General features: G+C 54.1%; 2 protein-coding genes across 17 annotated transcripts; both read left to right on the top strand.

Annotated features, from left to right (window-relative positions):
• The first annotated feature begins 4 nt into the window (after nucleotides 1-4).
• IZUMO1 (izumo sperm-oocyte fusion 1) lies at nucleotides 5-7,041 on the top strand. Of its 8 annotated transcripts, none has more exons than XM_016936455.2 (10): nucleotides 5-1,196; nucleotides 1,992-2,299; nucleotides 2,636-2,710; nucleotides 3,386-3,472; nucleotides 3,730-3,750; nucleotides 4,400-4,480; nucleotides 5,621-5,721; nucleotides 5,988-6,141; nucleotides 6,451-6,628; nucleotides 6,901-7,041. In XM_016936455.2, exons 2-10 carry the CDS (start codon nucleotides 2,065-2,067, stop codon nucleotides 7,019-7,021), a joined length of 1,053 nt encoding a protein of 350 aa, XP_016791944.1. In that variant the 5' UTR covers nucleotides 5-1,196; nucleotides 1,992-2,064; the 3' UTR covers nucleotides 7,022-7,041. The 8 variants fall into 8 exon arrangements, with proteins under 8 accessions (XP_016791944.1, XP_063658111.1, XP_016791943.1 ...); XM_063802041.1 differs by having other exon boundaries at nucleotides 6,451-6,649; XM_016936454.2 differs by having other exon boundaries at nucleotides 5-1,489.
• Nucleotides 7,042-7,091: 50 nt separating this feature from the next.
• On the top strand, nucleotides 7,092-24,864 carry RASIP1 (Ras interacting protein 1). Of its 9 annotated transcripts, none has more exons than XM_054673042.1 (13): nucleotides 7,140-7,406; nucleotides 7,640-7,780; nucleotides 8,281-8,966; nucleotides 12,380-12,735; nucleotides 15,842-16,495; nucleotides 18,019-18,056; nucleotides 18,291-18,442; nucleotides 18,561-18,664; nucleotides 20,486-20,729; nucleotides 20,937-21,109; nucleotides 23,442-23,589; nucleotides 24,190-24,343; nucleotides 24,452-24,864. In XM_054673042.1, exons 2-13 carry the CDS (start codon nucleotides 7,644-7,646, stop codon nucleotides 24,555-24,557), a joined length of 2,952 nt encoding a protein of 983 aa, XP_054529017.1. In that variant the 5' UTR covers nucleotides 7,140-7,406; nucleotides 7,640-7,643; the 3' UTR covers nucleotides 24,558-24,864. The 9 variants fall into 9 exon arrangements, with proteins under 9 accessions (XP_054529021.1, XP_054529023.1, XP_054529022.1 ...); XM_054673041.1 differs by having other exon boundaries at nucleotides 20,486-20,735; XM_016936449.3 differs by lacking the exon at nucleotides 24,190-24,343.
• Nucleotides 24,865-24,951: the final 87 nt, after the last annotated feature.

Below are 24,951 nucleotides of genomic sequence, written 5' to 3'. Positions count from 1 at the left end.
GAGAGTGGAGGAAAAGGTGGGGTACTTCTGAAGACTTTTATTTTTTTTTAATTAATTTATTTTTTTTCGGAGATTGAGTCTTGCTCTGTGGCCCAGGCTGGAGTGCAGTAGTGTGATCTCGGCTCACTGCAAACTCCCACCTCTCGGATTCTGGTGCCTCAGCCTCCCAAGTAGCTGGGACTACAGACGTTCGCCACCATGCCCAGCTAATTTTTGTATTTTTAGTAGAGACGGGGTTTCACCATGTTAGCCAGGCTGGCCTCGAACTCCTGACCTCAGACAATCTGCCCGCCTCGGCCTCCCAAAGCGCTGGAATTACAAGCGTGAGCCACCGCGCCCGGCCCTGAGGATTTTTATTACTCGTGATTGGGAGTACTGTCCCTACTTAGATCTGACAGCCCCTTGTTGCTGGACTTGTGTGAGTTGTGGTCCCTGTTTTTCTGGTTCCCTGTTTCTATCACACAGGAGAGAGAGACCTTCCAGGACCCTAACGTCTGAGCCCCCAGTTGCTCACTCCTGGACTCTCAGTATTGGCCCCCAGTCCTCTCCTCCCACTGGGACCTCCGCGTGGGCAGAAGAGGCGGAGGAGGGAGCGGATTATCACTGAACTACATTTCCCGGAAAGCTATGAGGTTGGCAGCGCCAGTCAGCTACAGAGAAAGAGGCCCCAGGGCATTTTGGGAGTTGTAGTCTTAGGGCTAAAATGTCCACTTCGTGGCTCGACAGCCGTTTCCAAGGACCGCGGTCGGGGCGGCAGCGGCCTGGGGGGCCGGATCTAGCCCAAAGCCTGGGTCCTGGGGCAAGGGGAAGGGAGGAAACTGAAGGCCTGAGTCCGGTCCTTGACTCTGGAAGCCAGAGCAGTCAGGAGGCTTCCTCTTCCCTAGATGCTGGGAAAGTTCTAGTCCAAAAAGGCTGCAGCCTCTGTGACGTCATGGAGCGATAGGCGGGACCTCCCTTTGTTGCAGTCCAATCAGACAGAGTTGGGTTTCTGGGTGGGGCCGAGGAAACCCCCAAGGAATATCTATAAAGGAATTCGGGCCCCTACGTGAGAAGCTCGGAGGGGGTGGTTCCAGGAGTTCCTTGTGGAGAGGGGATCGTCCGTGACTCACACCCCGTCGAAAAGCTCTCGATTTCACGCAACCAACCTTACCCTCGTCCCCAACACAATCCTTGATTTTACCCCTGGGAAAATTAGCGTAGGTGGTCATGACCCCGGCTTCCTCTTTGAAAGCCCTCAGAACCTGGACCGGGCTCCTCAATGAACCCTAGTGTTAGAGGCCACAAATCAGGAATCAAGGTCGGGGAGCGGCTGTTTAGGGTGCATCACTGTTCAGGATGCATCGGGGCTCCTTTTTCTAAGCGGAAGGGTGCGCCCTGCAAATTGGGAGCCCGTTAGTTTTGGGGAAGGGTGAACAAGGGCCCCCTAGGTCTAGAGGACCGCATGGAGTCTCGCTTAAGTGTTAGTGGGGTCCTCAGTTCTAGGAATCTGGTATGTGTTTTGGTTTTGAAGGAGTTCCGAGTTTGATAATATCGTGGTTGGGTCTGTGTTAGATGTTTATTGGTTTGGGCATTGAATCTTCAGCTTGAGGTTCAACAGGTTTTGGGGGGCTGGCGGGGGAGTGCCTCAGTGTTGCTCTTAAGGGTTGGAGTTCAGGCTCACGTCAATGTGGGGACTTGGAAAATTCCACAGTTTGGGATTTTGGGAAGGGGCGCATGGGGTTGGGAGATTCCAGGTTCTGAGTTTGGGGACTTATGAGTGATTCCTGTTTAATGGTTTTTCTGATCTCTCAGTTGGGGGATTCAGTGAGAACCCTAAATTTTGGGTCCCCTGGATTGGGGCTCAGTTTCACACTTCGGAGGCATTTGATGAAGGACATAGGTCCTCTTTATTTGGAGATTTCCTGAAGATCCTCTTTTCGAGGTTTGCGGACCCCATGGATAGGCGGCCCAGTGGGATTTCTTAAGATGGATTTTGGCTTTTCTCCGTTTAGCGTTCTCCTGCTCTCGGTTTGGGGTGAGAGCACCCTTCCTAACGGTCTTCGGGAACTGTGCGCGCCGGCTGCAATGGGGCCGCATTTTACCCTCCTGTGTGCGGCGCTGGCCGGTTGCTTGCTTCCTGCCGAGGGGTGTGTTATATGTGACCCGTCTGTCGTGCTGGCGCTAAAGTCCCTGGAGAAAGATTACCTGCCTGGCCACCTGGATGCGAAGCATCACAAAGCCATGATGGAAAGGGTAGAGAACGCCGTGAAGGATTTCCAGGAACTGTCGCTTAATGAGGATGCCTATATGGGGGTCGTTGGTGAGGGCAGGGGGGACCACGGACCCCTGGGTCCTGGGAAAGGAGGGAGATAAGACCAGGGGAAGGAAGAGGCTGACAGCAGGGTCTCCGGGATTCGGGAATGGAGAAGGCTGAGATGCAGATTCCGAGGTTCCCCGGGGCTAGTAAATACTGTTTTCCCTATCCTCGGCTGGCCATTTTATGTAATAAAACTACAACTCCCAGAAGGCAACGGGCGGCTGAGTCCTTAACCAGGCCTATCCTTGCCCAGTGGCCTCATGGGTATTGTAGTTTCTAAGATTAGGCGCGCCAATGAGACAGTAAGGCTGGAATCTGGGGTTATATCTCCTCTGACAGATGAGGCCACACTGCAAAAGGGGTCCTGGAGTTTGCTGAAGGATCTGAAACGCATCACAGACAGTGATGTAAAAGGTAAATGCATCAAGGGGGTGGGAGTCCCGAATCTCTCAGAGAAGCCAGCGTTAGTGATGCCTGGTCTCTTGGTCAGATACTAGGCTGTGGACCCAGACCGCCTAGATTCCAATGCCTGCTCTGCCACTTCCTAGCTGTATGGCCTTGAGCAAAGGACTTTGAAGCTCCCTTGGCTCTAAAATGCTTCCTCAGTTGTTCAGTTTAAATGTGTATTGCTGGCCGGGCACGGTAGCTCAGGCCTGTAATCCTGGCACTTTGGAAGGCTGAGGCAGGCAGATTACTTGAGCTCAGTAGTTCAAGACCAGCCTGGCCAACATGGTGAAACCTTGTCTCTACAAAAAATAGACATACGTATACATATTAGCTGGGCATGGTGGTGTGTGCCTGTAGTCCTAGCTACTTGGGGGGTTGAGGCGGGAGGATTGCTTGAGTCCAGGAGTTTGAGGCTGCAGTGAGCCACGATTACACCACTGCACTCCAGCCTGGGTGGCAGGGTAAGACCCTCCCCCATCCCCCAAAATATGCATTGCCTAGCCCAGCAGCTGGCATTATGTTAGACGGTCAATTGTAGTGCCCTTTCCTGAGAAGGCCAGGAAGTAGACTGCCAGACTCTGCAGGCAGAAGTAAACTTCCAACACCTCACATGTGGGATTGGGGGTTCCTGTGTCTTCCCAGGCGATCTGTTCGTGAAGGAGCTATTTTGGATGTTGCACTTGCAAAAGGAAACCTTTGCCACCTATGTTGCTCGATTCCAAAAAGAGGGTGAGAGAAGATGGGAGTCGGTGTCCCCCAGCTCCTCTTTCCACTATCTAAGAGTCCTTGTCTCCTGCCCCTTACTTCTCCAAGCCCAGTTCCTCAGCTTCCCCAACTGCCTCCTCCTTCAGACCCAAGTCTTTTCTCCCTCGAACCCAAAAGCCCAAAGCCCAGCTCTTCCCCCAACCCCCTCTTCCATCATCTTTCATTTAGAAATCTGACTCTGTCATCTCTTTCTTGCTCTCTTTTTTTCTCTTTTGACACAGCTTATTGTCCCAACAAATGTGGTGAGTCTGGATTACAGAAGTTAACCCTCATCCTGCCCTCTGAATAGTCAACCTCCCCACTCGCCTTTTTGGATCCTGGTGGTTTTGTCATTCTCTGCCTTGGAGAGGTTCCTGGGTCTCCAGTATTCTTTCTGCACCATGGATTTCTTGGGGAGCAGGTCATATTCTACTTACACTCTTTTTTTTGAGACAGTCTCACCCTGTCGCCCAGGCTGGAGTGCAGTGGCACGATCATGGCTCACTGCAACCTCCACCTCCCAGGTTCAAACTATTCTCCTGCCTCAGCCCCCTGAGTAGCTGGGATTACAGGTGCCCGCCATCACACCCAGCTAATTTTTGTATTTTTAGCAGAGACGGGGTTTCACCATGTTGGTCAGGCTAGTCTTGAACTCTTGACCTTGTGATCCGCCCGCCTCGGCCTCCCAAAGTGCTGGGATTACAGGAGTAAGCCACCGCACCCGGCCTCTACTTACACTCTTTACTGAGGCTTGCTGGAGCCCACTTACTACTTACCTGCGTCCTGGTCCTGTCCCTTTGTCTGACCATCGAGGAATGTCATAGATGACCTGGCCCCAGCCCTTAGCCCTGACCTCTCCTTTTAGCCATGCCCCTTAGTGGGCAAATACAAGCCTTGACCCTGCCCCTCCAGGTGTGATGTTGCAAACTCTGATCTGGTGCAAGAACTGCAAAAAGGAGGTTCACGCTTGTCGAAAGTCCTACGATTGCGGAGGTGAGAGAACTGGACCCAGCAGGAGGAATTGGTGCAGGTGGGGTGGGGCGAGAGGAGAGGCAGTCTAGAGAGAGCCTAGATGGGGGTGTGGGGGCAGTAGACAAGAAAAGGTAGGGTTTAGGCCAGGTGCAGTGGCTCACACCTATAATCCCGCACTTCGAGAGGCTGAGACGGGAGGATCGGGAAGCCAGGAGTTTGAGACCAGCCTGGGCAACATAGCGAGACTCCATCTCTACAAAAAAATTTAAAAATTAGTCAGGTGTGGTGTTGCGTTCCTATAGTCCCAGCTACTTGGAAGGCTGAGGCAGGAGGATTGCTTGGACCCAGGAGTTGGAGACTGCAGTAAGCTATGATCATACCACTGCACTCCAGCCCAGGCAAAAGAGTGAGACCTTGTCTAAAAAGAAAAAAAAGAGGCTGGGTGCGCTGGCTCACGCCTGTAATCCCAGCACTTTGGGAGGCCGAGGCAGGCGGATCACAAGGTCAGGAGTTCAAGACCAGCCTGGCCAAGATGGTGAAACCATCGTTTTTGTACTAAAAATACAAAAAAATTAGCCAGACATGGTGGTGGGCACCTGTAATCCCAGCTACTCAGGAGGCTGAGGCAGAGAATTGCTTGAACTCGGGAGGCGAAGGTTGTAGTGAGATAAGATTGCGCCACTGCACTCCAGCCTGGGTGACAGAGCGAGACCTCATCTAAAAAAAAAAAAAAAAAAGAGAGAGAGCGAGAGAGAAAGAAAAGAGAAAAGACGAGGTTACAACAAATGTAAAGGATTAGGGGAGGGTAAAGAACCGTGAAGGAGGCCCGGCGCAGTGGCTCATGCCTGTAATCCCAGCACTTTGGGATGCTGAGGCAGGCAGATCACCTGAGGTCAGGAGTTCGAGACCAGCCTGTCCAATATGGTGAAACCCCGTCTCTACTAAAAATACAAAAATTAGCCAGGCGTGGTGGCAAGCGCCTGTAGTCCCAGATACTCAGGAGGCTGAGGCAAGAGAATCGCTTGAACCCAGGAAGCGGAGGTTGCAGTGAGCCGAGATCGCGCCAATGCATTCCAGCCTGGGCGACAGAGCGAGTCTCCATCTCAAAAACAAAAACAAAAACAGAATCATGAGTGTCCCATGGTCATCCCCCACCCCCAGAGCGGAATGTGGAAGTTCCTCAAATGGAAGACATGATCCTGGACTGTGAGTTAAACTGGCATCAGGCTTCCGAAGGCCTCACTGATTACAGCTTTTACAGGGTGAGGGCCTCAACTTCTGTAACCCTTGAACTCCCTAGACTACAATACTTGTGTTCTGGATCTATGGGCCTGCACCCACGATTCTCATGACCCAGGAGGGTGGTCTATTACGTGTGGTCTCTACAGACCTCTGGGGACCCCGTGCCCTGACCAGTGACACCCTGGACACTCACCTCCCACACTGAGGCCCTGTGATCTTCTCACCCCTGTACTCCCCCAACCCCTGAATTCCTCAGGCCTCAGTGACCCCTTGAGCTTGGGTCTAGGTTTGGGGGAACAATACGGAGACCTTGGTGTCCAAGGGGAAAGAGGCCACCCTGACCAAGCCCATGGTGGGTCCAGAGGATGCAGGCAGCTACCGCTGCGAGCTGGGCTCTGTGAATTCCAGTCCAGCCACGATCATCAATTTTCACGTCACAGGTCAGTGCTGTGGGGCTGAGAGAAGTGTAGGATTCAGGGCCCAGGAAAGCTGGGGTCCGCGGAGGGGGCGTGGCCTTGGCGATGGGGGCGTGACTTCCTGTTGGGTGTGGTTTCGGGGCACGGGGTGTGGATTCCTGCCGGGGGCGTGGCCTCTGGCCCCGAGGACAGGGGTTCCCTTGGGTGTGTTCAGGCTTGACACTGTTGAAGGCGTGATTATCTCTGGGATGGCCGGCTACTGGGACGGGCTTGTCTTTGCCAGGGCAGGAACTCCACGCCCTGCCAGGACTGCTTTAAAGCTTTCTCTAACAGTGTTGCCCAGAATGATCAAGGAGGAAAAACCTTCTCCAAATATCGTAACCCCGGGGGAGGCGACCACGGAGTCGTCCATAACCCTCCAGCCTCTGAAGCCCGAGAAAATGCTGGCAAGCCGCCTTCTGGGGCTGCTGATCTGCGGCTCCCTAGCACTGATAACCGGCCTTACCTTTGCGTGAGCAACCCATTGAAGAAGGCAGGCTTGGCTTGGAGTAAGGGGCGGGGCTTCCAGGAATCCAACACAGAAGCTGGTCTGGGGGCTACTGAGGCCTGAGAGCAGGACTTTCCTGGGGATGGAGTGCGGGGGGCTTGAATAGGAGGACTTCGAAGGGCGAAGCTTAGATAATTGCTAGAATAAGGTCACAAAGGGGGAGGTTGGGAGGGGTGTCCCCCACACAATTAGTACCCAAACCGGTTCCATGATCTGCACCCCACTCCCACCCCTAGGATATTTCGTCGAAGGAAGGTGATCGATTTCATCAAATCCTCACTGTTTGGCCTTGGCAGTGGAGCGGCCGAGCAAACCCAGGTCCCAAAAGAAAAGGCCACAGATTCGAGGCAACAATAAAGATTTATCTTGTTGTCTAAGCATCTGACTTACTCCCCGGGACGGGACTGATTCTAGCCTTTGGTTCCCCGAGAGGAGAGGTCTGGGGATGGGCTCCGCTCAGGGAGGAAGGGCAGGAAACCGGGACCCTTGGGTCCTGGAGGGGACCAACTGACTGCGATGTAATTCCAGAATCAAGGAATGGGGCAGGGCCAACCCTACCCAGATCTCCTCCCCCAGGCCTGGTCTCCTCACAGGACGCCCCCTCCCCGCTCTTCCTGCCGGGTTTCCTCTTGCCTTTTCCTGTCCCCCACCCAGTGCTGGGAGCCGTGGCAGAGGCAAGAGCAGTGGAACTGACCCAGGCCAGTGGAGCCAGGGCCTCCGGGTGTGCCGGACCCGAAGCAGGGTAAGAGCCAGGGACCCAGCAGCCCAAACCCCTCCTCCCTGGGCCCCAAGACTCAGTCCCCCAGCCATCTTCCATCCCAGGACCCAGGAATCCAGGGTACCATCCCTCTCCTCCCCTGGACTCGCAAGTCTGAGCCCCAGCCCCCTCCTCCCTCTGACTCGGAGTCCAGGTTCCCTCCACCCCATCCCCACAAGAATGCCTCAGGAGTTGGGGCCTTACCCGCCTTCCCTTAGGGCCATGCTATCTGGTGAACGGAAGGAGGGCGGAAGCCCCCGCTTCGGGAAGCTTCATCTCCCCGTGGGCCTGTGGATCAATTCCCCCAGGAAGCAGCTGGCGAAGCTGGGGCGGCGCTGGCCCAGCGCAGCCTCTGTCAAGTGAGTGCCATCTCTGCAGGACTCCTGCCCCTGCACACCTGCTTCCCATCTGTCCCTGTTCACTGCCCAGTCCCTGCAAAGGGTTGGCTCCGGTCCTCATCCTGAATTGGGCAAGCGAGCTGATGGGCAGGGGGAGACGGTGGGGCACAGTGATACCAGGGCGCGGTGGGAGTAAGAGCTAGGCCAGGAGGTGGAGTGAGGCCGGATGGGCACGGGGATGGGGACAGAAGGAACAGGGGGATTGATTCACCTTCCTTCCTCCCCTCCCTGCTCACCTCTTGGAATTTCCTACTGTGGGACTTGCCTTTATTTATTTATTTTTTCTCTCTCTCTTTGCCTCGCGTCTGTCCCCACCCTCACCCCCGCCCCGTCCATCCACCCTGGGTCCCTGTCCTCCCTCTGGGTCTCTGCCCACTTCCCTCCTAATATGCCCCCACCCCCGTCTTGGCGTGTCGTCCTGGGTCTCTCTCCCGCGACTCTGTTCCCCGGCGGACTCCCAGGTCTTCTTCGTCGGACACGGGGAGCCGCAGCAGCGAGCCGCTACCTCCGCCCCCGCCGCACGTGGAGCTGCGGCGAGTGGGCGCTGTCAAGGCGGCCGGGGGAGCCTCCGGTAGCCGCGCCAAGCGCATCTCCCAGCTCTTCCGGGGCTCGGGGACCGGGACCACGGGGTCCGGCGGCGCAGGAGGCCCTGGGACCCCGGGGGGCGCGCAGCGCTGGGCCAGCGAGAAGAAGCTGCCGGAGCTGGCGGCGGGCGTGGCCCCCGAGCCCCCGCTGGCTACCCGCGCCACGGCGCCCCCGGGGGTCCTCAAGATCTTCGGCGCCGGACTGGCATCGGGCGCCAACTACAAGAGCGTGCTGGCCACGGCGCGCTCCACGGCGCGCGAGCTCGTGGCCGAGGCGCTAGAGCGCTACGGCCTAGCAGGCAGCCCCGGCGGTGGCCCCGGCGAGAGCAGCTGCGTGGACGCCTTCGCTTTGTGCGACGCGCTGGGCCGGCCCGCGGCGGCGGGCGTGGGAAGCGGCGAGTGGCGGGCGGAGCACCTGCGCGTGCTGGGCGACTCCGAGCGCCCGCTGCTGGTGCAGGAGCTGTGGCGGGCGCGGCCCGGCTGGGCGCGGCGCTTCGAGTTGCGCGGCCGCGAGGAGGCGCGGCGCCTGGAGCAGGAGGCCTTCGGGGCCGTGGACAGCGAAGGTGAGCGGCGGGCGGGGCTCTGGGGCGGGGACTCGGTGCCAGAGAGGCGGGGTCCGTGGGGCGGGGCCTGGGCGGGGCTTGTGGGACTCGCGGGCTGGCTGGGGGCGGGGCCCGCGCGAGGGGACTGGACGGTGCGTGTTGGACTCTAGGCAGAGCTAGAGCAGGGCCGGGGGCGGCCAGATGGGCGGGCCTGAGAGTTGGGTGGGGCTTGTTGATTGAGCAGGAGTTTTACAGGGGCCAAGCTTGGGGCTTAGGCAGGACGGGGGCTGGTTGCTGGTGGTGGCTTGGAGCGGCCTGAAGTGGCTCCGAATTGGGGTTAGGGCCTTCTGCAGGCATTTCAGACTGCCTTGGAGGAGGTGGGGTGTGTAGCGGGGTCTGCGGAGTAGTAGATCCTGAGGAGCGTTTGTGGAGTCCAGTGGAATGGGCAGGAGTCCGCAGGGGCCTAAGGGATTCGCCCTGTGTGGTAGGTTAGAGGACACTAGCAATTTGCTGATCTTTGAAAGTTCCTTTGTCTAACCAATCCCCACTTTCTGGTAAGGTTTCTGCGAGGTCTGTTAGGTGTACATCCTGCAGCTTAATGGCTTAAAATGTACTCTCCTTTGATGTGGTCTCTTGGGGCCAATTAGGAGAAAGAGAAATCAATAGTGCAACTGTTTTGATACTGAATACTGACAAGGGTCTTTTTGAATTAAAGAACTAGTCCTGGCCGGGCGTGGTGGCTCAGGCCTGTAATCCCAGCACTTTGAGAGGCTGAGGCGGGCGGATCACCTGAGGTTGGGAGTTCGAGACCAGTCTGGCCAACATGGTGAAACCCTGTCTCTTCTAAAAATACAAAAATTAGCCGAGTGTGGTGACGCATGCCTGTAATCCCAGCTACTCGGGAGGCCGAGACATGAGAATAATTTGAACCCAGGAGGCAGAGGCTGCAGTGAGCCAAGATCGCGCCACTGAACTCCATCCAGCCTGGGGGACAGAGCGAGACTTCGTCTCTAAAAAACAAACAAACAAACAAACAAACAAAAAAACTGTCCTCCAGAAAAAGAAAAAGGAATTGGAGACCTAGGAGCCGGAAGAGCAAGCACCGACAATGTTCTTGGGAGCGATGCAGAGCAGATGGGCGGGTCATGTTGTGGGGCGGGGCCTGTGGCGGGGCGGGGCGGGGCTTCTGGAAAAGCGTGGTCTGGCGCAAAAACTGTTGGGTCCCGCGAGGAGTGGTGGCATGTGGTGAGCATGGGTCTCTGTGGTAGGAGGCAGCTCTGCCAAGTAGGTTGAGGTGGCTATTGAGCAGGGCCTATGTGGGTGGAGCATAGAAGGGGGCGACACCTGCAGAGTGAGTGAATACAGGTTCCTAGATCAGGCCTGCTGGGACTAAGATGGGCGGAGCCGCTGAGGGGCCGGCCTTGGATAAGACGGCCTTAGGCTGGGTTGGCTGCCAAGTGGGATCACATGGGAAAGGAAGGGGCTGAAGGAAGATATCACTGTAGAGGCGAAGGAAGGCCTGGAACATAGAGTCAATGGTCAAATAGCTGGTGGTGGACCGCGCCTGGCAGGGGTGGGGCCTGGCGCACTGAGAGCACGGGTCTGCTCAGGGAGCCTTCTAAACGCTTTTCTGTATCTGAGCTTCCCTTTGGGAGATAGAATGTTGTAGCAATTCAACTGATGGGCTTTGAACTGGGGTTTGAATTCCAACCCATTCTGTGCCAGTTAATCTCAGTAAAATCCTAGGTGAGGATTCAATGGGATAATATATTCAATGTATATAAAGGGCCTAGCACAGGGCTTGGCACAGAGTAGGTGCTTAATAAAGAATGACGATTATAAGCATTGTCTCCGCCACCCCCTCGACAAAGTATCCATTGAGCACCTGGTGTAGGCCACACATTTTCCTTTTTGTTTTTTTGTTGTTGTTGTTGTTGTCGTTGTTGTTGTTCGAGATGGAGTCTTGCTCTGTTGCCCAGGCTGGAGTGCAGTGGCACGATCATGGCTCACTGTGACCTCCACCTCCCGGTTCAAGCAATTCTCCTGCCTCAGCCTCCCGAATAGCTGGGATTACAGGTGCCCACTACCACGCCTGGCTGATTTTTTGTATTTTGAGTAGAGATGGGGGTTTCGCCATGTTGGTCAGGCTGGTCTCGAATTCCTGACCTCAAGTGATCCACCCACCTCAGCCTCCCAAAGTACTGGGATTACAGGTGTGAGCCACCGCGCCCAGCCTGGCCACACAGTTTTCGGGGCACTGGGGAATACAGTGGGGACGTTGACAGATGAGGTTTCCACCCTCCCATATCTCACAAGCCTAGTGGGAAACACATCAGTCCAGTCATTCAGCTCATTTCCCCTTGGTGCCTACTGTGTGCCAGGGTTCCTGCTGGGTCCAGAAAAAGCTCAGAGTACCCGGTGGTGCAGTCACCTGCTTCAACTTGGACTGTCAGGGAAGGGTGTTTAGGAAGAGGTGGTTTCAATCTCCTGGAGGGCAGGGTCTTCTCTGTTATCCAGTGACTTGAACAGTCCTAAGCATGTAGTAGGTAGTCAATAAATACTTGTTTTGTTTTGTTTTGTTTTTTGAGACGGAGTCTTGCTCTGTCGCCCAGGCTAGAGTGCAGTGGCGCGATCTCGGCTCACTGCAAGCTCCGCCTCCCGGGTTCATGCCATTCTCCTGCCTCAGCCTCCCGAGTAGCTGGGACTACAGGTGCCTGCCACATTTTTTGTATTTTTAGTAGAGACGGGGTTTCACCGTGTTAGCCATGATGGTCTCCTGACCTTGTGATCCGCCCGCCTCAGCCTCCCAAAGTGCTGGGATTACACGCGTGAGCCACCGCACCCGGCCTAAATACTTGTTAAAAGAACAAATGGGCTGGGCGCTGTGGCTCATGCCTGTAATCCCAGCACTTTGGGAGGCTGAGACGGGCGGATCACAAGGTCAGGAGTTCGAGACCGACCAGTTCGAGACCAGCCTGGCCAACATAGTGAAAACCCATCTATACTAAAAATACAAAAATTAACCGGGTGTTGTGGTGCGCGCCTGTAATCCCAGCTACTTGGGAGGCTGAGGCAGGAGAATTGCTTGAACCTGGGAGGCAGAGGTTGCAGTGAGCCGAGATCGTGCCACTGCACTCCAGCCTGGGCGACAGAGCGAGACTACATATTGAAATAAAAAAAAAAAAAAAAGAAGAAGAACAAATGATTCAATGGAAAAGAATGAATGAAATTCCTGAGCTGAAAACTGCAAGATGGGTATTAATCAGGACAGAAAGGTGTTCCACGCACAGGGAACAGAATATGCAAAAGCCTAAATCCTAAATGTGGGAAGCAGCCTCACCTCTCTGCAACCAGTTCTTTGTCTCATAATCTGCAGCTCTGTGTCTATCCCTGTCTTTCCAGGCTCAGCCTCACTGTTCTCCATCTCTCCGCAGGCACCGGCGCCCCTTCGTGGCGGCCACAGAAGAACCGCTCCCGGGCGGCGTCGGGTGGGGCAGCGCTGGCCAGTCCTGGCCCGGGGACCGGATCAGGGGACCCAGCTGGGTCTGGAGGCAAGGAGCGCTCAGAAAACTTGTCTTTGCGGCGCAGCGTGTCGGAGCTTAGCCTTCAGGGGCGGCGGCGGCGGCAGCAGGAGCGGAGACAGCAGGCACTTAGCATGGCCCCAGGGGCAGCCGACGCCCAAATCGGACCTGCAGACCCCGGGGACTTCGATCAGTTGACTCAGTGCCTCATCCAGGCCCCCAGCAACCGCCCCTACTTCCTGCTGCTCCAGGGCTACCAGGACGCCCAGGTAACCGCCGCCCCAGCCCCGCACGCCCAGAGCCCTATACCCCATCTGTTGGTGGGTGAGCAACAAAACTACAACTCCCAGAAGGCCCGGGGCGCGCTAGCCTCAAGTACTCTAGTGGGGCGTGGTCCCTCAAGGTTCCAGAGTAGAGATTCACAGGAGAGGGAGAGTAGATGGCTGAGAAAGAGTCCAATGGAGGAGGAAATAGGGAATAGTTCACTTTATTCAAAGTTGGAGGAAAGCACTGTCTTCATTAAGGAGATTCCATTGTAGAAAGAAGATCCCCGCCAGGCGTGCGGCTCACTCTCATAATCCCAGCACTTTGGGAGGTCAAGGTGGAAGAATTGCTTGAGGCCAAAAGTTCGAGACCAGCCTGGACAACATAGTGAGATCCTGTCTCTACCAAAAATTAGGCCTGGCGCAGTGGCTCACGCCTGTTATCCCAGCACTTTGGGAGGCCTTGGTGGGTGGATCACCTGAGGTTGGGAGTTCAAGACCAACCAGACCAACATGGAGAAACCCTGTCTGTACTAAAAATACAAAATTAGCCGGGTGTGGTGGCGCACGCCTGTAATCCCAGCTACTCAGGAGGCTGAGGTAAGAGGATCACTTGAGCCCAGGAGGTGGAGTCTGCAAGTCTGCAGTGAACCAAGATAATGCCACTGCACTCCAGTCTGATGACAGAGTGAGAGACCCTGTCTCAAAAAAGAAAAAAAAAAAAGAGATAAAAAAAAAAGGTTTCATTTGAATTGTTCATTCCTTGGAGGCAGGAATACCAGGTGAATCTATTGTAGGAATTCATTTGGTTTGCCGATTCATGGAGTAGCTGTGAAGTGAAAGTTCACTGTAGGTGCCAAGAAAGCATCCCTTCCTGGGTTAGGGAGCAGGAGAGCCCATTGTAGAAAGGCGGCTTTTATTTTGGGTCATCCCATTCCTTCAGACAGGAATGAAGAACAGGAGATTCTACCTTCAGAAGGTGGTAAGACTGGAAAGGCCCATTTTTCTACAAGGGTAGATGAGCAAATCTTTTGGAGGTAGGAGTCTTTTTGGAAACACCCATTCATGGGGTAGGGGTAATGGTAGAATTTAGTGTAGAAGGGGGATCTATGCATATCAAGATGCCTGTTGTCTCAGACATGGTTGGCAAATGGAAGGGGGTCAGATTGAGTGGTTCTACATTTATGGAATGGAGATGAGAGTCCATTTTTTAGGACGAGGTCTTCTGGAATGCCTGTCTTCATTTGATAAATGAGATGGAACACTCCATGGTTAGAGGTTGTCCGTGAAGGCATTTATTTATCCGTGGAGTGACCAGAAGAGCCCACTGTATGGAGATCTTTTTGGAGATGCCCTTTTTGGGGATTGGAATATTGAGAACGTCCATTGATGGAAGGGGGGTTATCTCTTTGAAATCCTCCGTTAGGGGAGTGGGAATAATAGGTGAGTCCATTGCAGGACTTAACTCCTGCAACCTCCACCTCCCAGGTTCAAGCGATATTCCTGCCTCAGCCTCCCGAGTAGCTGGGATTACAGGCATGAGCCACCTCACCTGGCTAATTTTGTATTTTTAGTAGAGAGAGGGTTTCTCCACATTGGTCAGGCTGGTCTCGAACTCCCTACCTCAGGTGATCTGCCGGCCTTGGTCTCCACTGCGCCCGGCCTCTTTTTTTTGAGTCTCACTCTGTTGCCCAGGCTGGAGTGCAGTAGCATGATCTTGGCTCATTGCAACCTCTGCCTCCTGGGTTCAAGCGATTCTTGTGCCTCAGCCTCCCAAGTAGCTGGGACTACAGTCATGCGCCACCATACCTGGCTAATTTTTGTATTTTTAGTAGAGACAGGTTTCACCATGTCTGGTCTTGAACTCTTGACCTCAGGTGATTCACCTGCCTCGGCCTCCCAAAGTGCTGGGATTGCAGGTGTCAGCCACTATGCCCAGTCCAAGGGAATCTCTTTAAAAGTACCCATTCATTGCTTTAGGAATATTGAGAAAAACTATTATTGGAAGGGGAAATATATCTGGAAGCCTTTACCATGGTGGGGTGGGGGTGAAATAATGGACAGGTGGGACCAGGGATGGGGAAAAGGAGATTTCCTTGGAAAGGTCCATTCTTTGAGGGTGAGGGTAGTTGGACAGTTCATTTTAGAAATGGGGATCTCCTTGAAAGCATCTAATGCTTGAGGGAAAGAAATGGTAGAACCCACGTTAAGAAATGGGTCTCTGGCCGGGTGTGGTGGCTCACACCTGTAATCTCAGCACTTTAGGAGGCCAAGGCAGGCGGATCACAAGGTCAAGAGATCAAGACCATCCTGGCCAACATGGTGACCCTGTCCCTACTAAAAATACAAAAATTAGCTGGGCGTGATGGTGCGCGCCTGTAGTCTCAACTACTCGGGAGGTTGAGGCAGGGGAATCGCTTGAACCCGGGAGGCGGAGGTTGGAGTGAGCCGAGATCGTGCCACTGCACTCCAGCCTGGCAACATAGCGTGACTCTGTCTCAAAAAAAAAAAAGGGGGGGGGGTCTCCTTGTACATAGCCGGTCTTCGGGATGGGTGTTATGGGACCATCCACCATACAAAGTGCCTGGGAAGAGTCCACTCAGTGGCGTTGTGGGTGCTTAGAGAGTCCTTTGAGATCCAGATCTCCTTGGAGTGTCTATTCAAAGTCGGTGGGGGGCCGGGCGCGATAGTTCACGCCTGTAATCCCAGCACTTTGGGAGGCCGAGGTAGGTGGATCACCTGAGATCAGGAGTTTAAGACCAGCCTGGCCAACATGGTGAAACCCTTTCCCTACTAAAAATACAAAAATTAGCCGGGTGTGGTGGCGGGCGCCTGTACTCCCAGCTACTCAACAGACTGAGGCAGGAGAATTGCTTGAACTCAGGAGGCAGAGGTTGCAGTGAGCCGAGATCGTGCCACTGGACTCCAGCCTGGAGGACAGAGCGAGACTCCATCTCAAAAAAAAAAAAAAAAAAAAAAAAAAAAAAAAAAAAGAAGAAGAAGGAAAAAAAAGGTTGGTGGGAATAGAAAAGTTGTTGTAGAAAACAGAGAGAACAGATCTGAAGATATGTATTGAAGTGATGTCCTTAGTGCATCCTCGTTTCCCCTCCAGGACTTTGTGGTGTATGTGATGACGCGAGAGCAGCACGTGTTTGGGCGAGGTGGGAACTCGTCGGGCCGCGGCGGGTCCCCGGCTCCCTATGTGGACACCTTCCTCAACGCCCCGGACATCCTGCCGCGTCACTGCACAGTGCGCGCGGGCCCTGAGCACCCGGCCATGGTGCGCCCGTCCCGGGGCGCCCCAGTCACGCACAACGGGTGCCTCCTGCTGCGGGAGGCTGAGCTGCACCCGGGCGACCTCCTGGGGCTGGGCGAGCACTTCCTGTTCATGTACAAGGACCCCCGCACTGGGGGCTCCGGGCCTGCGAGGCCGCCGTGGCTGCCCGCGCGCCCCGGGGCCACGCCGCCGGGCCCTGGCTGGGCCTTCTCCTGTCGCCTGTGCGGCCGCGGCCTGCAGGAGCGCGGCGAGGCACTGGCCGCCTACCTGGACGGCCGTGAGCCAGTCCTGCGCTTCCGGCCACGCGAGGAGGAGGCGCTGCTGGGCGAGATCGTGCGCGCCGCAGCCGCCGGCGCGGGAGACCTGCCGCCCCTCGGGCCCGCCACGCTGCTGGCGCTGTGCGTGCAGCATTCCGCCCGTGAGCTGGAGCTGGGCCACCTGCCACGACTGCTGGGCCGCCTGGCCCGGCTCATCAAGGAGGCCGTCTGGGTGAGCGCCCCCCATTCGCCGTCCAGCCCCACCAGCGCCCCAAGTCCCTTCTCCAGCCTCCCCTCCCTACCTTCAACCCTTTTCATAGCTGGGCTGGATGAAACTACTGTTCCCATGACGCCTCGGGAAGGATTTGGGGTTTTGGGTTTTGTTTGTTTGTTTGTTTGTTTGTTTGCTTTTGTTTTTGAGACGGAGTCTCGCTCTGTTACCCAGGCTGGAGTGCAGTGGCGGTCTTGGTTCACTGCAACCTCTACCTCCGGGGTTCAAATGATTCTTCTGCCTCAGCCTCCCGAGTAGCTGGGATTGCAGGCGCCTGCCAGCACGCCCGGCTAATTTTTTGTATTTTTAGTAAGACGGGGTTTCACCATATTGGCCAGGCTTGTCTGGAACTCCTGACCTCGTGGTTCGCCCGCCTCGGCCTCCCAAAGCGCTGGGATTACAGGTGTGAGCCACCACACCCAGCGTTTTGGGGTTATTAAGCAAGGGCCCCCCCCCCCCCCCATAGAACGCTGGGAGATGTAGATCCACTGCACTTAGAGGGAAGCCCAAACTCACCTTAGGAGAGCTCACCTAAGCACGAACTCACCTTAGGAAGAAACCACTATGGGAGATGGTGGGGGAGAGATCCCATTGGATGAGAAGTTGACAGAGATCAGTGTGAGAATTCACCGCAGCCCATTGGGCTTGGAGCTTGGATAGCAGCGAGCGAGTTCATTCTTGGAGGCGAGGAAGCACAAAGCCACTGGACCTACAGATGGAAGTTCCAGAAAGAAACCATTCAGAGTGGGGGAAACGTTCCATCCTATTGAGCTAGGGCCTAACCAGAGAGGTTTAAGGAGTTTCTTGGGGGTAAAAATTGGAGAAGAGGACCTGAAGGAGCTAGACCACTCATAATCATAGGGTGTGTATGTTTTAAAAAGTAAGGAGAGACCATTCTAAAGCTTGTGGGATTAGAATTTGTCTCAAGAGCCAGGCGTGGTGGCTCATGCCTGTAATCCCAGCACTTTGGGAGGCCGAGGCGGGCAGATCACCTGAAGTCGGGAGATCGAGACCATCCTGGCTAACATGGTGAAACCCCGTCTCTACTAAAAATGCAAAAAATTAGCCGGGCATGGTGGCACATGCCTGTAATCCCAGCTACTTGGGAGGCTGAGGCAGGAGAATCACTTGAACCTGGGAGGCAGAGGTTGCAGTGAGCTGAAATTGAGCCATTGCACCCCAGCCTGGGCAACAACAGGGTAACTCCATCTCAAAAAAAAAAAAAAAAAAAAGAATCCGTATGAAGAGTGAAGGCCGGTTGCAGTGGCTCATGCCTGTAATCCTAGTTCTTTGGGAGGCCAAGGTGGGAGGATCATTTGAGCTCAGGAGTTGGAGACCACCGGTGGCAACATAGTAAGACCCCATCTCTAAGAAAAGTAGGACCAGTCTCTATGAGAGCTGTGCTTCTATAAAAACCAGGGTATTAACTCTTAAGCCCCTCAGTGGATCCCCCTCACCTTGATTCTGATCTTACTGTTCCACAGGAAAAGATTAAGGAAATTGGAGATCGTCAGCCAGAAAAGTAAGAGAAATTCTGAGCAGAGTGCTCTGGAGGGATGCAGGGGTTGGGTTTTGCGTCTAGTTCTGTGTTCACCCCATGCATGCCCCAGTGCAAGTTTCTGCTTCTCCTTGCGCTCAACTTTTCCAGCTGCGCAATGGGAGTTGGTCTTGCTCTCCCACTTAGACTTAGATCTTGGGGTTTGTAAACTATGATGAGGGTTGGGCAGGGATCACAAATTCCTTCCTCTTTTTCAAGCCACCCTGAGGGGGTCCCCGAGGTGCCCCTGACTCCTGAAGCTGTGTCTGTGGAGCTGCGGCCACTCATGCTGTGGATGGCCAACACCACGGAGCTGCTTAGCTTTGTGCAGGAGAAGGTGCTGGAAATGGAGAAGGAGGCTGACCAAGAGGGTGAGCTCTGACTCAGGCTCAGGCTTGTCCAAGTCTCCCATCATGCCCTGCACCTGGGGACCTGGGCTCCTGGCTGCCGACTTCTGGTTCTCCCTCTTAACCCCAAGCCTGTCCTCAGACCCACAGCTCTGCAATGACTTGGAATTATGTGATGAGGCCATGGCCCTCCTGGATGAGGTCATCATGTGTACCTTCCAGCAGTCTGTCTACTACCTCACCAAGGTTGGCCCTTGCCTCTTACTTCCTGTTTGACATAGCATCACTTCCTGTTTCACGTAATATCACTTCCTGTTTGTGGTAACATCACTTCTTGTTTGAACTACACTGTGTGGCTCTGATGTCACTATTTGACTCAAGATTTTCTGCTTCTCTGCCATGACATCCCATCTCACCCAAGGACTTTGCTGTTCTGACACCACTTGTTAGAGCTTACATCACTTCCTGCCTTTCTGGCTTCTTTTCCTTTGTAATCATCACCTGGGCAAACGCGGTGGCTCACATCTGTAATCCCAGCACTTTGGGAGGTCAAGGCGGGTGGATCACTTGAGGTCAGGAGTTTGAGAGCAGCCTGGCCAACATGGTGAAACCCCATCTCTACTAAAAATACAAAATTAGCCAGGCATGGTGGCCTGCGCCTATAATTCCAGCTATTGGAGAGGCTGAGGCACAAGAATCACTTGAACCTGGGAGGCGGATGTTGCAGTGAACCAAGATTACTTCATGCCACTGCACTCCAGCCCGGGAGATGGAGCGAGACTCTGTCTCAAAAAAGTAATATAAAGCCGGATGCAGTGGCTCACGCCTGTAATCCCAGCATTTTGGGAGGCCAAGGTGGGCAGACCGCGAGGTCAGGAGTTTGAGACCAGACTGACCAACATGGTAAAACCCCGTCTCTACTAAAAATACAAAAATTAGCTGGGTATGGTAGCGCGTGCCTGTAATCCCAGCTACTCAGGAGGCTGAGGGAGGAGAATCGCTTGAACCCGGGAGGCGGAAGTTGCAGTGAGCTGAAATCGCACCACTGCACTCCAGGGCGACAGAGACAGACTCCATCTCAAAAAAGTAAAATAAAATAAAACGAAATAAAAAAAAAGTAATCATCACCACTTTTGACAGGCTGACCTCACTACTTGGTAACATCACCATTACCACCTTCTGAATCTCCCACTTTCTAAGTCTACTCTTCAGTCACTGTTAAGTTTCATATATAATAGATAGATAAATGATTGATAGATAGCTAGAGATCAAATAGTGCCAGGAACTGTGATATAAACTGAAGATCGTCTTTCATCAGGCCCCACTTCCTTCGCTTGCTGACCTCACTTCCTACAGCTCTGAATTCACTTCCCTTTCAGAACGACAGATCTTTTTCTCTGAGTGCCCTTCCTGGAAGGGCCTGCTTTCTGCCCCAGTTTCCCCACCATTACCCTTGACCTTAACACCACTTCTTGGCATTCTCAGGGTTTCTGGCTTATGGTGGGCTTGATGCCCTATGTGCAAGAATGAGAGAGGCTCTTTTGGGACAGCTAACTATCAGTCTCTAAGTTCCTCTAGCAGCCTGGATTGTGAAGCCCTTTCCTCCTTCACTTCCTGTACATTCCTGCCAAGTGTGCGTTTATTTCTTCTGTTTCTGACCTCATTTCCTGTCCTTGGCCTGATCTCATTTTCCACTGGCAAACTGCCATCCCACTCCCACTTCCTGACTCTCCATTCTTTTTCTTTCCTTCGGGAATTCAGGATGAATAATTCTTTGACTGAAAGGGAACTCTTTGTCCAGTATCCTTTGTCCTCCTTGAGCTGTCTCTGCTGAGAACTACAAGTCCCACAATGCACAAGAGGTGATCTTAAAATACTGGAGAAACTTGTATACCCTTCTATCAAGTAGGGATTTGCTCACGGAGACCCTTTGGGTGTTGACTGTAGAATGGACTACAACTCCCAGAAGACTTTGGTGGAGCTCCCCACTATCTTCATGCTCTATTACCCTGAAGCTTCCTGGGAGTTGTAGTCCAATCACTTGTTTCCACTTCTCTATTTTCTCAGACTCTGTATTCAACGCTGCCTGCTCTCCTGGATAGTAACCCTTTCACAGCTGGTGCAGAGCTGCCGGGGCCTGGCGCGGAGCTGGGGGCCATGCCTCCAGGATTGAGACCTACCCTGGGCGTGTTCCAGGCAGCCTTGGAGCTGACCAGCCAGTGCGAGCTGCACCCTGACCTCGTGTCTCAGACTTTTGGCTACTTGTTCTTCTTCTCCAACGCATCCCTTCTCAACTCGCTGATGGAACGAGGTGAAGGTTGGCTGGGAGCTGTCAGGGAGGCAAAGACAGGAGCCACTGAGACTCAGGTCATATTAGACACACCACGGGCTCAAGCCTCACCTTTGGGTACCCTGGAGAACAAGCTCCAGATCCCAGGCTGAAGGATAGGAAGAGTCTGGGAGGCAGGAGCACAGAGTCCAGCCAACCAACTGCCTCTCATACCTTTAACACCCACAGGTCAAGGCCGGCCTTTCTATCAATGGTCCCGAGCTGTTCAAATCCGAACCAACCTGGACCTCGTCTTGGACTGGCTACAGGGAGCTGGGCTGGGCGACATTGCTACTGAGTTCTTCCGGAAACTCTCCATGGCTGTGAACCTGCTCTGTGTGCCCCGCACTTCCCTGCTCAAGGTGACTCCTGGTCAGCTATACCTGACCCCTGACCTCTGACTCCTCAACCCCCCTCAGCCACCTTCTATATTCAGCTCACTGTTGGAGCTCCCCTTGAACCCCATGCCATCCCCAGCCCCAGCTCAGACACTGTGGGTAACACATTGGCAGGTAGAAGGAAACCAGCACCAACAATGACTAAACTCGGCTGTGTCTGAATCCTGGTGGAACTTATTAAAAATAGTTTCCAGGCCAGGAGCAGTGGCTCGCGCCTATAATCCCAACACTTTGGGAGGCCTAAGTAGGTGGATCACTTGAGGCCAGGAGTTTGAGACCAGCCTGGCCAACATGGCGAAACGCTGTCTCTACTAAAAATACAAAAATTAGCCAGGCTTGATGGCGTACGCCTGTAATCCCAGTTACTCTGGAGGCTGAGGGAGGAGAATCGCTGGAACCTGGGAGGCAGAAGCTGCAGTGAGCCAAGATTGCACCATTGCACTCCAGCCGGGGCGACAGAGCGAGACCCTGTCTCCAGAAAAAAAAAAAAAAAAAGTTTCCAGGGTCCCTCACTCAGACATGCTGAGTCAGAAAGTGTGGTATGAGACAAAGGAACATGATGATTAAAACATTCATTGAACATGAACTACCTACCAGGCACCCTGTTTAGCACTTCTAGTTTAATGCTGACAAAGCCCCATCGAAGTAGGTGACTGACTGTTTTTTGGATGAGGAAACAGAATCAGGTAGGACAGGTCGCTTGATTTCACTTATTTTTCCTTTTTTTTTTTTTTTTTTTTGAGACGGAGTCTCACTCTGTCACCCAGGCTGGAGTGCAATGGCATGATCTCGGCTCACTCCAACCTCCGCCTCCCGAGTTCAAGCGATTCTCCTGCCACAGCCTCCTGAGTAGCCGGGATAACAGGCACGCGCCACCACACCCGGCTAATTTTTGTAATTTTGGTAGAGACAGGGTTTCACCTTGTTGGGCAGACTGGTCTTGAACTCCTGACCTCAGGGGATTCGCCTGCCTCGGCCTCCCAAAGTGCTGGGATTACAGGCGTGAGCCACCATGGTCGGCCAATTTCAATTATTTTATTTTCCTTTCTTCTTAAATATCTTACAAAAACTGTTCCCCATAGACATTTATTTATTTATATCAAATGTTTATAATGGGCTGGGCGTAGTGGCTAATGCCTGTAATGCCAGCATTTTGGGAGGCCGAGGTGGAAGGACCGCTTGAGCCCAGGAGTTTGACACCAGTTGGCAACATAGGGGAGACACCATCTCTACCAAAAATTTTAAAAATTAGCCAGGTGTGGGGGCACACGTCTGTGGTCCCAGCCACTCCAGAAGCAGAGGTGGAAGGACTGCTTGAGCCCAGGAGGTTGAGGCTGCAGTGAGCCACAGTCATGCCACTGCACTCCAGCATGGGTGACAAAGCAAGACCCTGTCTCAAAACAATAAGAAAGAAAGCTTACCATGCATTTAATAAGCCCCAGGCAGTGTTCCAAGCACTTTACAATTTTGCCATATTGCATCCTCATACCAACTCTATTAGATAGTTCCTGTTCTCCAAATTTATGGATGAGGAGACTAGGGGACGGTGACCTGCCGGAAGGTAATAAGTGACCCACCTGGGATTTTTGAACTCAGGCAGTCTAGGTGGAGTCTCTGATGTTAAGCACATTGATGGTTCTGACGTCAGCTACATCAGGTGTAGACATTGTCAAACAGATATAGAGTGGCCACCACAGAATAATGAATCCCAACTGGGCGCAGTGGCTCATGCCTGTAATCCTAGAACTTTGAGAAGCTTGAGACCAGCCTGGGCAGCATAGTGAGATCCCATCTCTACAAAAACTTAACCAGGTGTGGTGGCGTGTGCCTGTAGTCCCAGCTACTCTGGAGGCTGGGCCCAAGGATCACTTGAGCCCAGGATCACTTGAGCCGGGAGTTTGAGGCTGCAGCAAGCCACGATCGCGCCACTGCACTCCAGCCTGGGCGACGGAGTGAGACCCTGTCTCTTTAAGGACAAAAAAAAAAAAAAAAAAAAATCCCCAAGTACCATCGCCAGATTCAATAATATAAACGAATGGCCAATCTTATTTATTTCCACCCTACTCATTTCCTGTATCCTCAATTATCCTGAGGCACATCACATTTTTACAAATTGCTGGGAGCACACCCTTCCCCACCATCACTTTGGTGATAAACAGAATTCACAGTGCCCGGAAGACACTGCAGAGATGCCATTATCTTCCCACCACACCCACTCCCCTTATGGAAGCCCTTCCATTTCATTTCTCAACTGCCCCGTAATGACCATCAACCTCTCACCTGGTCTTCCCACCAGGCTTCATGGAGCAGCCTAAGAACCGACCACCCCACCTTGACCCCCGCCCAGCTGCACCATCTGCTCAGCCACTATCAGCTGGGCCCCGGCCGCGGGCCGCCAGCCGCGTGGGACCCTCCCCCTGCAGAGCGGGAGGCTGTGGACACAGGTGAGGAGCAATGGGATACAGCATTGGGGCTGTCAGCTTTCTTCTTCTTCTTCTTTTGAGACGGAGTCTCGCCCTGTCACTCAGGCTGGAGTGCAATGGCGCGATCTTGGCTCACTGCAACCTCTGCCTCCCGGGTTCAAGCGATTCTCCTGCCTCAGCCTCCCGAGTAGCTGGGATTACAGGCATGCGCCACCACGCCTGGCTAATTTTTTGTATCTTTAGTAGAGACGGGGGTTTCACCGTGTTGGCCAGGCTGGTCTCGAACTCCTGACCTCGTGATCCGCCCGCCTCGGCCTCCCAAAGTGCTGGGATTACAGGCGTGAACCACCTCACCTTTCTTCTTTTCTCAGGATCTTGGAGTCCAGATCCCCAGTCTCCTTCTAACCCCAGATTCTGGACCCCTGTCCCTCCCCACCAGGACATAAGTGCAGGACCCAGCCCCTTCCCCCGTCAAGATACAGGAGTTCAAGCCCCCAGCTCCCTTTATTCTCTGGGGTTCGCATCCCTAGTCCATTCCCTCCACCAGCCACCCACCCACCACCCCTAGGAGTCCAGGTCTCGGGACTTTCACTCCCCTGAACTTGACTCCTCCACCTTTAGGAATCTGTAAGGCAAGTTCCCAGCCCTTTCTCAGGGATTTGGGAAGCCGTTTCCCAGGCAACGGTGGCCTTCCATCGTCTGAACTACAACTTCCATCATGCCCAGGGGCTCCTAGAGTAGCGTGTGAACGGACCCCGCCCCAGGAGTTGCTGGGGTTTGTAGTTTTTTTCTTCCTTTGGGTGTGACGCAGCCTCGGCTCTCCCCGATGGAACTACCTCACTCCCACTTTCAGACTCTAACCGCGCCGCCTTCGGCCTCACAGGGGACATCTTCGAAAGCTTCTCCTCGCACCCGCCCCTCATCCTCCCCCTGGGGAGCTCGCGCCTGCGCCTCACTGGTCCAGTGACGGACGATGCCTTGCACCGTGAACTCCGTAGGCTCCGCCGCCTCCTCTGGGATCTTGAGCAGCAGGAGCTGCCAGCCAATTATCGCCATGGGCCTCCCGTGGCCACGTCTCCTTGAGAACCAATACCAAACGAGCGCGCGAACCTTGAAATGTCACGGGCTTCTACTGACAGGAGCCCGCCTGAGCGCAGAGCTTTCTGGGAGTTGTAGTTCTTATCCCGCGTGGAATGTTGGGAGATTGAGTTTTCGGGAAGTAGCGGATGGGACGGTGGGAGCCTGGGCTTAGGATGTGAATGCCAGGGAGCAATAAAGGTATCCGTGGTATCGGCAGCGCCTCGATTGTTAAGACTCAGGGGCGCTAATGATGATTTTCTGCAGAACAAGGTTGCAGGGCCCTTGTCTGGGCCCCTGCCGAGT

This window comes from Pan troglodytes, chromosome 20 (genome assembly GCF_028858775.2).
Source record: "Pan troglodytes isolate AG18354 chromosome 20, NHGRI_mPanTro3-v2.0_pri, whole genome shotgun sequence".
In the NCBI taxonomy this organism is placed as follows: Eukaryota; Metazoa; Chordata; class Mammalia; order Primates; family Hominidae; genus Pan; species Pan troglodytes.
Note: the sequence above shows the minus strand (reverse complement) of the source record. Positions and strands in the feature narration are given on the sequence as shown.

Bases quoted from the DNA above. Each gene is read 5' to 3' on its own strand.
- RASIP1 (XM_054673041.1), top strand. From the start codon at position 7,644: ATGCTATCTGGTGAACGGAAGGAGGGCGGAAGCCCCCGCTTCGGGAAG. The intron at 16,496-18,018 runs GTGAGCGCCCCC...ACTGTTCCACAG, and splicing joins TCATCAAGGAGGCCGTCTGG to GAAAAGATTAAGGAAATTGG. The intron at 21,110-23,441 runs GTGACTCCTGGT...TCTTCCCACCAG, and splicing joins CCCGCACTTCCCTGCTCAAG to GCTTCATGGAGCAGCCTAAG.
- IZUMO1 (XM_016936453.2), top strand. From the start codon at position 1,966: ATGGATTTTGGCTTTTCTCCGTTTAGCGTTCTCCTGCTCTCGGTTTGG. The intron at 5,722-5,987 runs GTGAGGGCCTCA...GCTTGGGTCTAG, and splicing joins CTGATTACAGCTTTTACAGG to GTTTGGGGGAACAATACGGA. The intron at 6,629-6,900 runs GTGAGCAACCCA...TCCCACCCCTAG, and splicing joins ATAACCGGCCTTACCTTTGC to GATATTTCGTCGAAGGAAGG.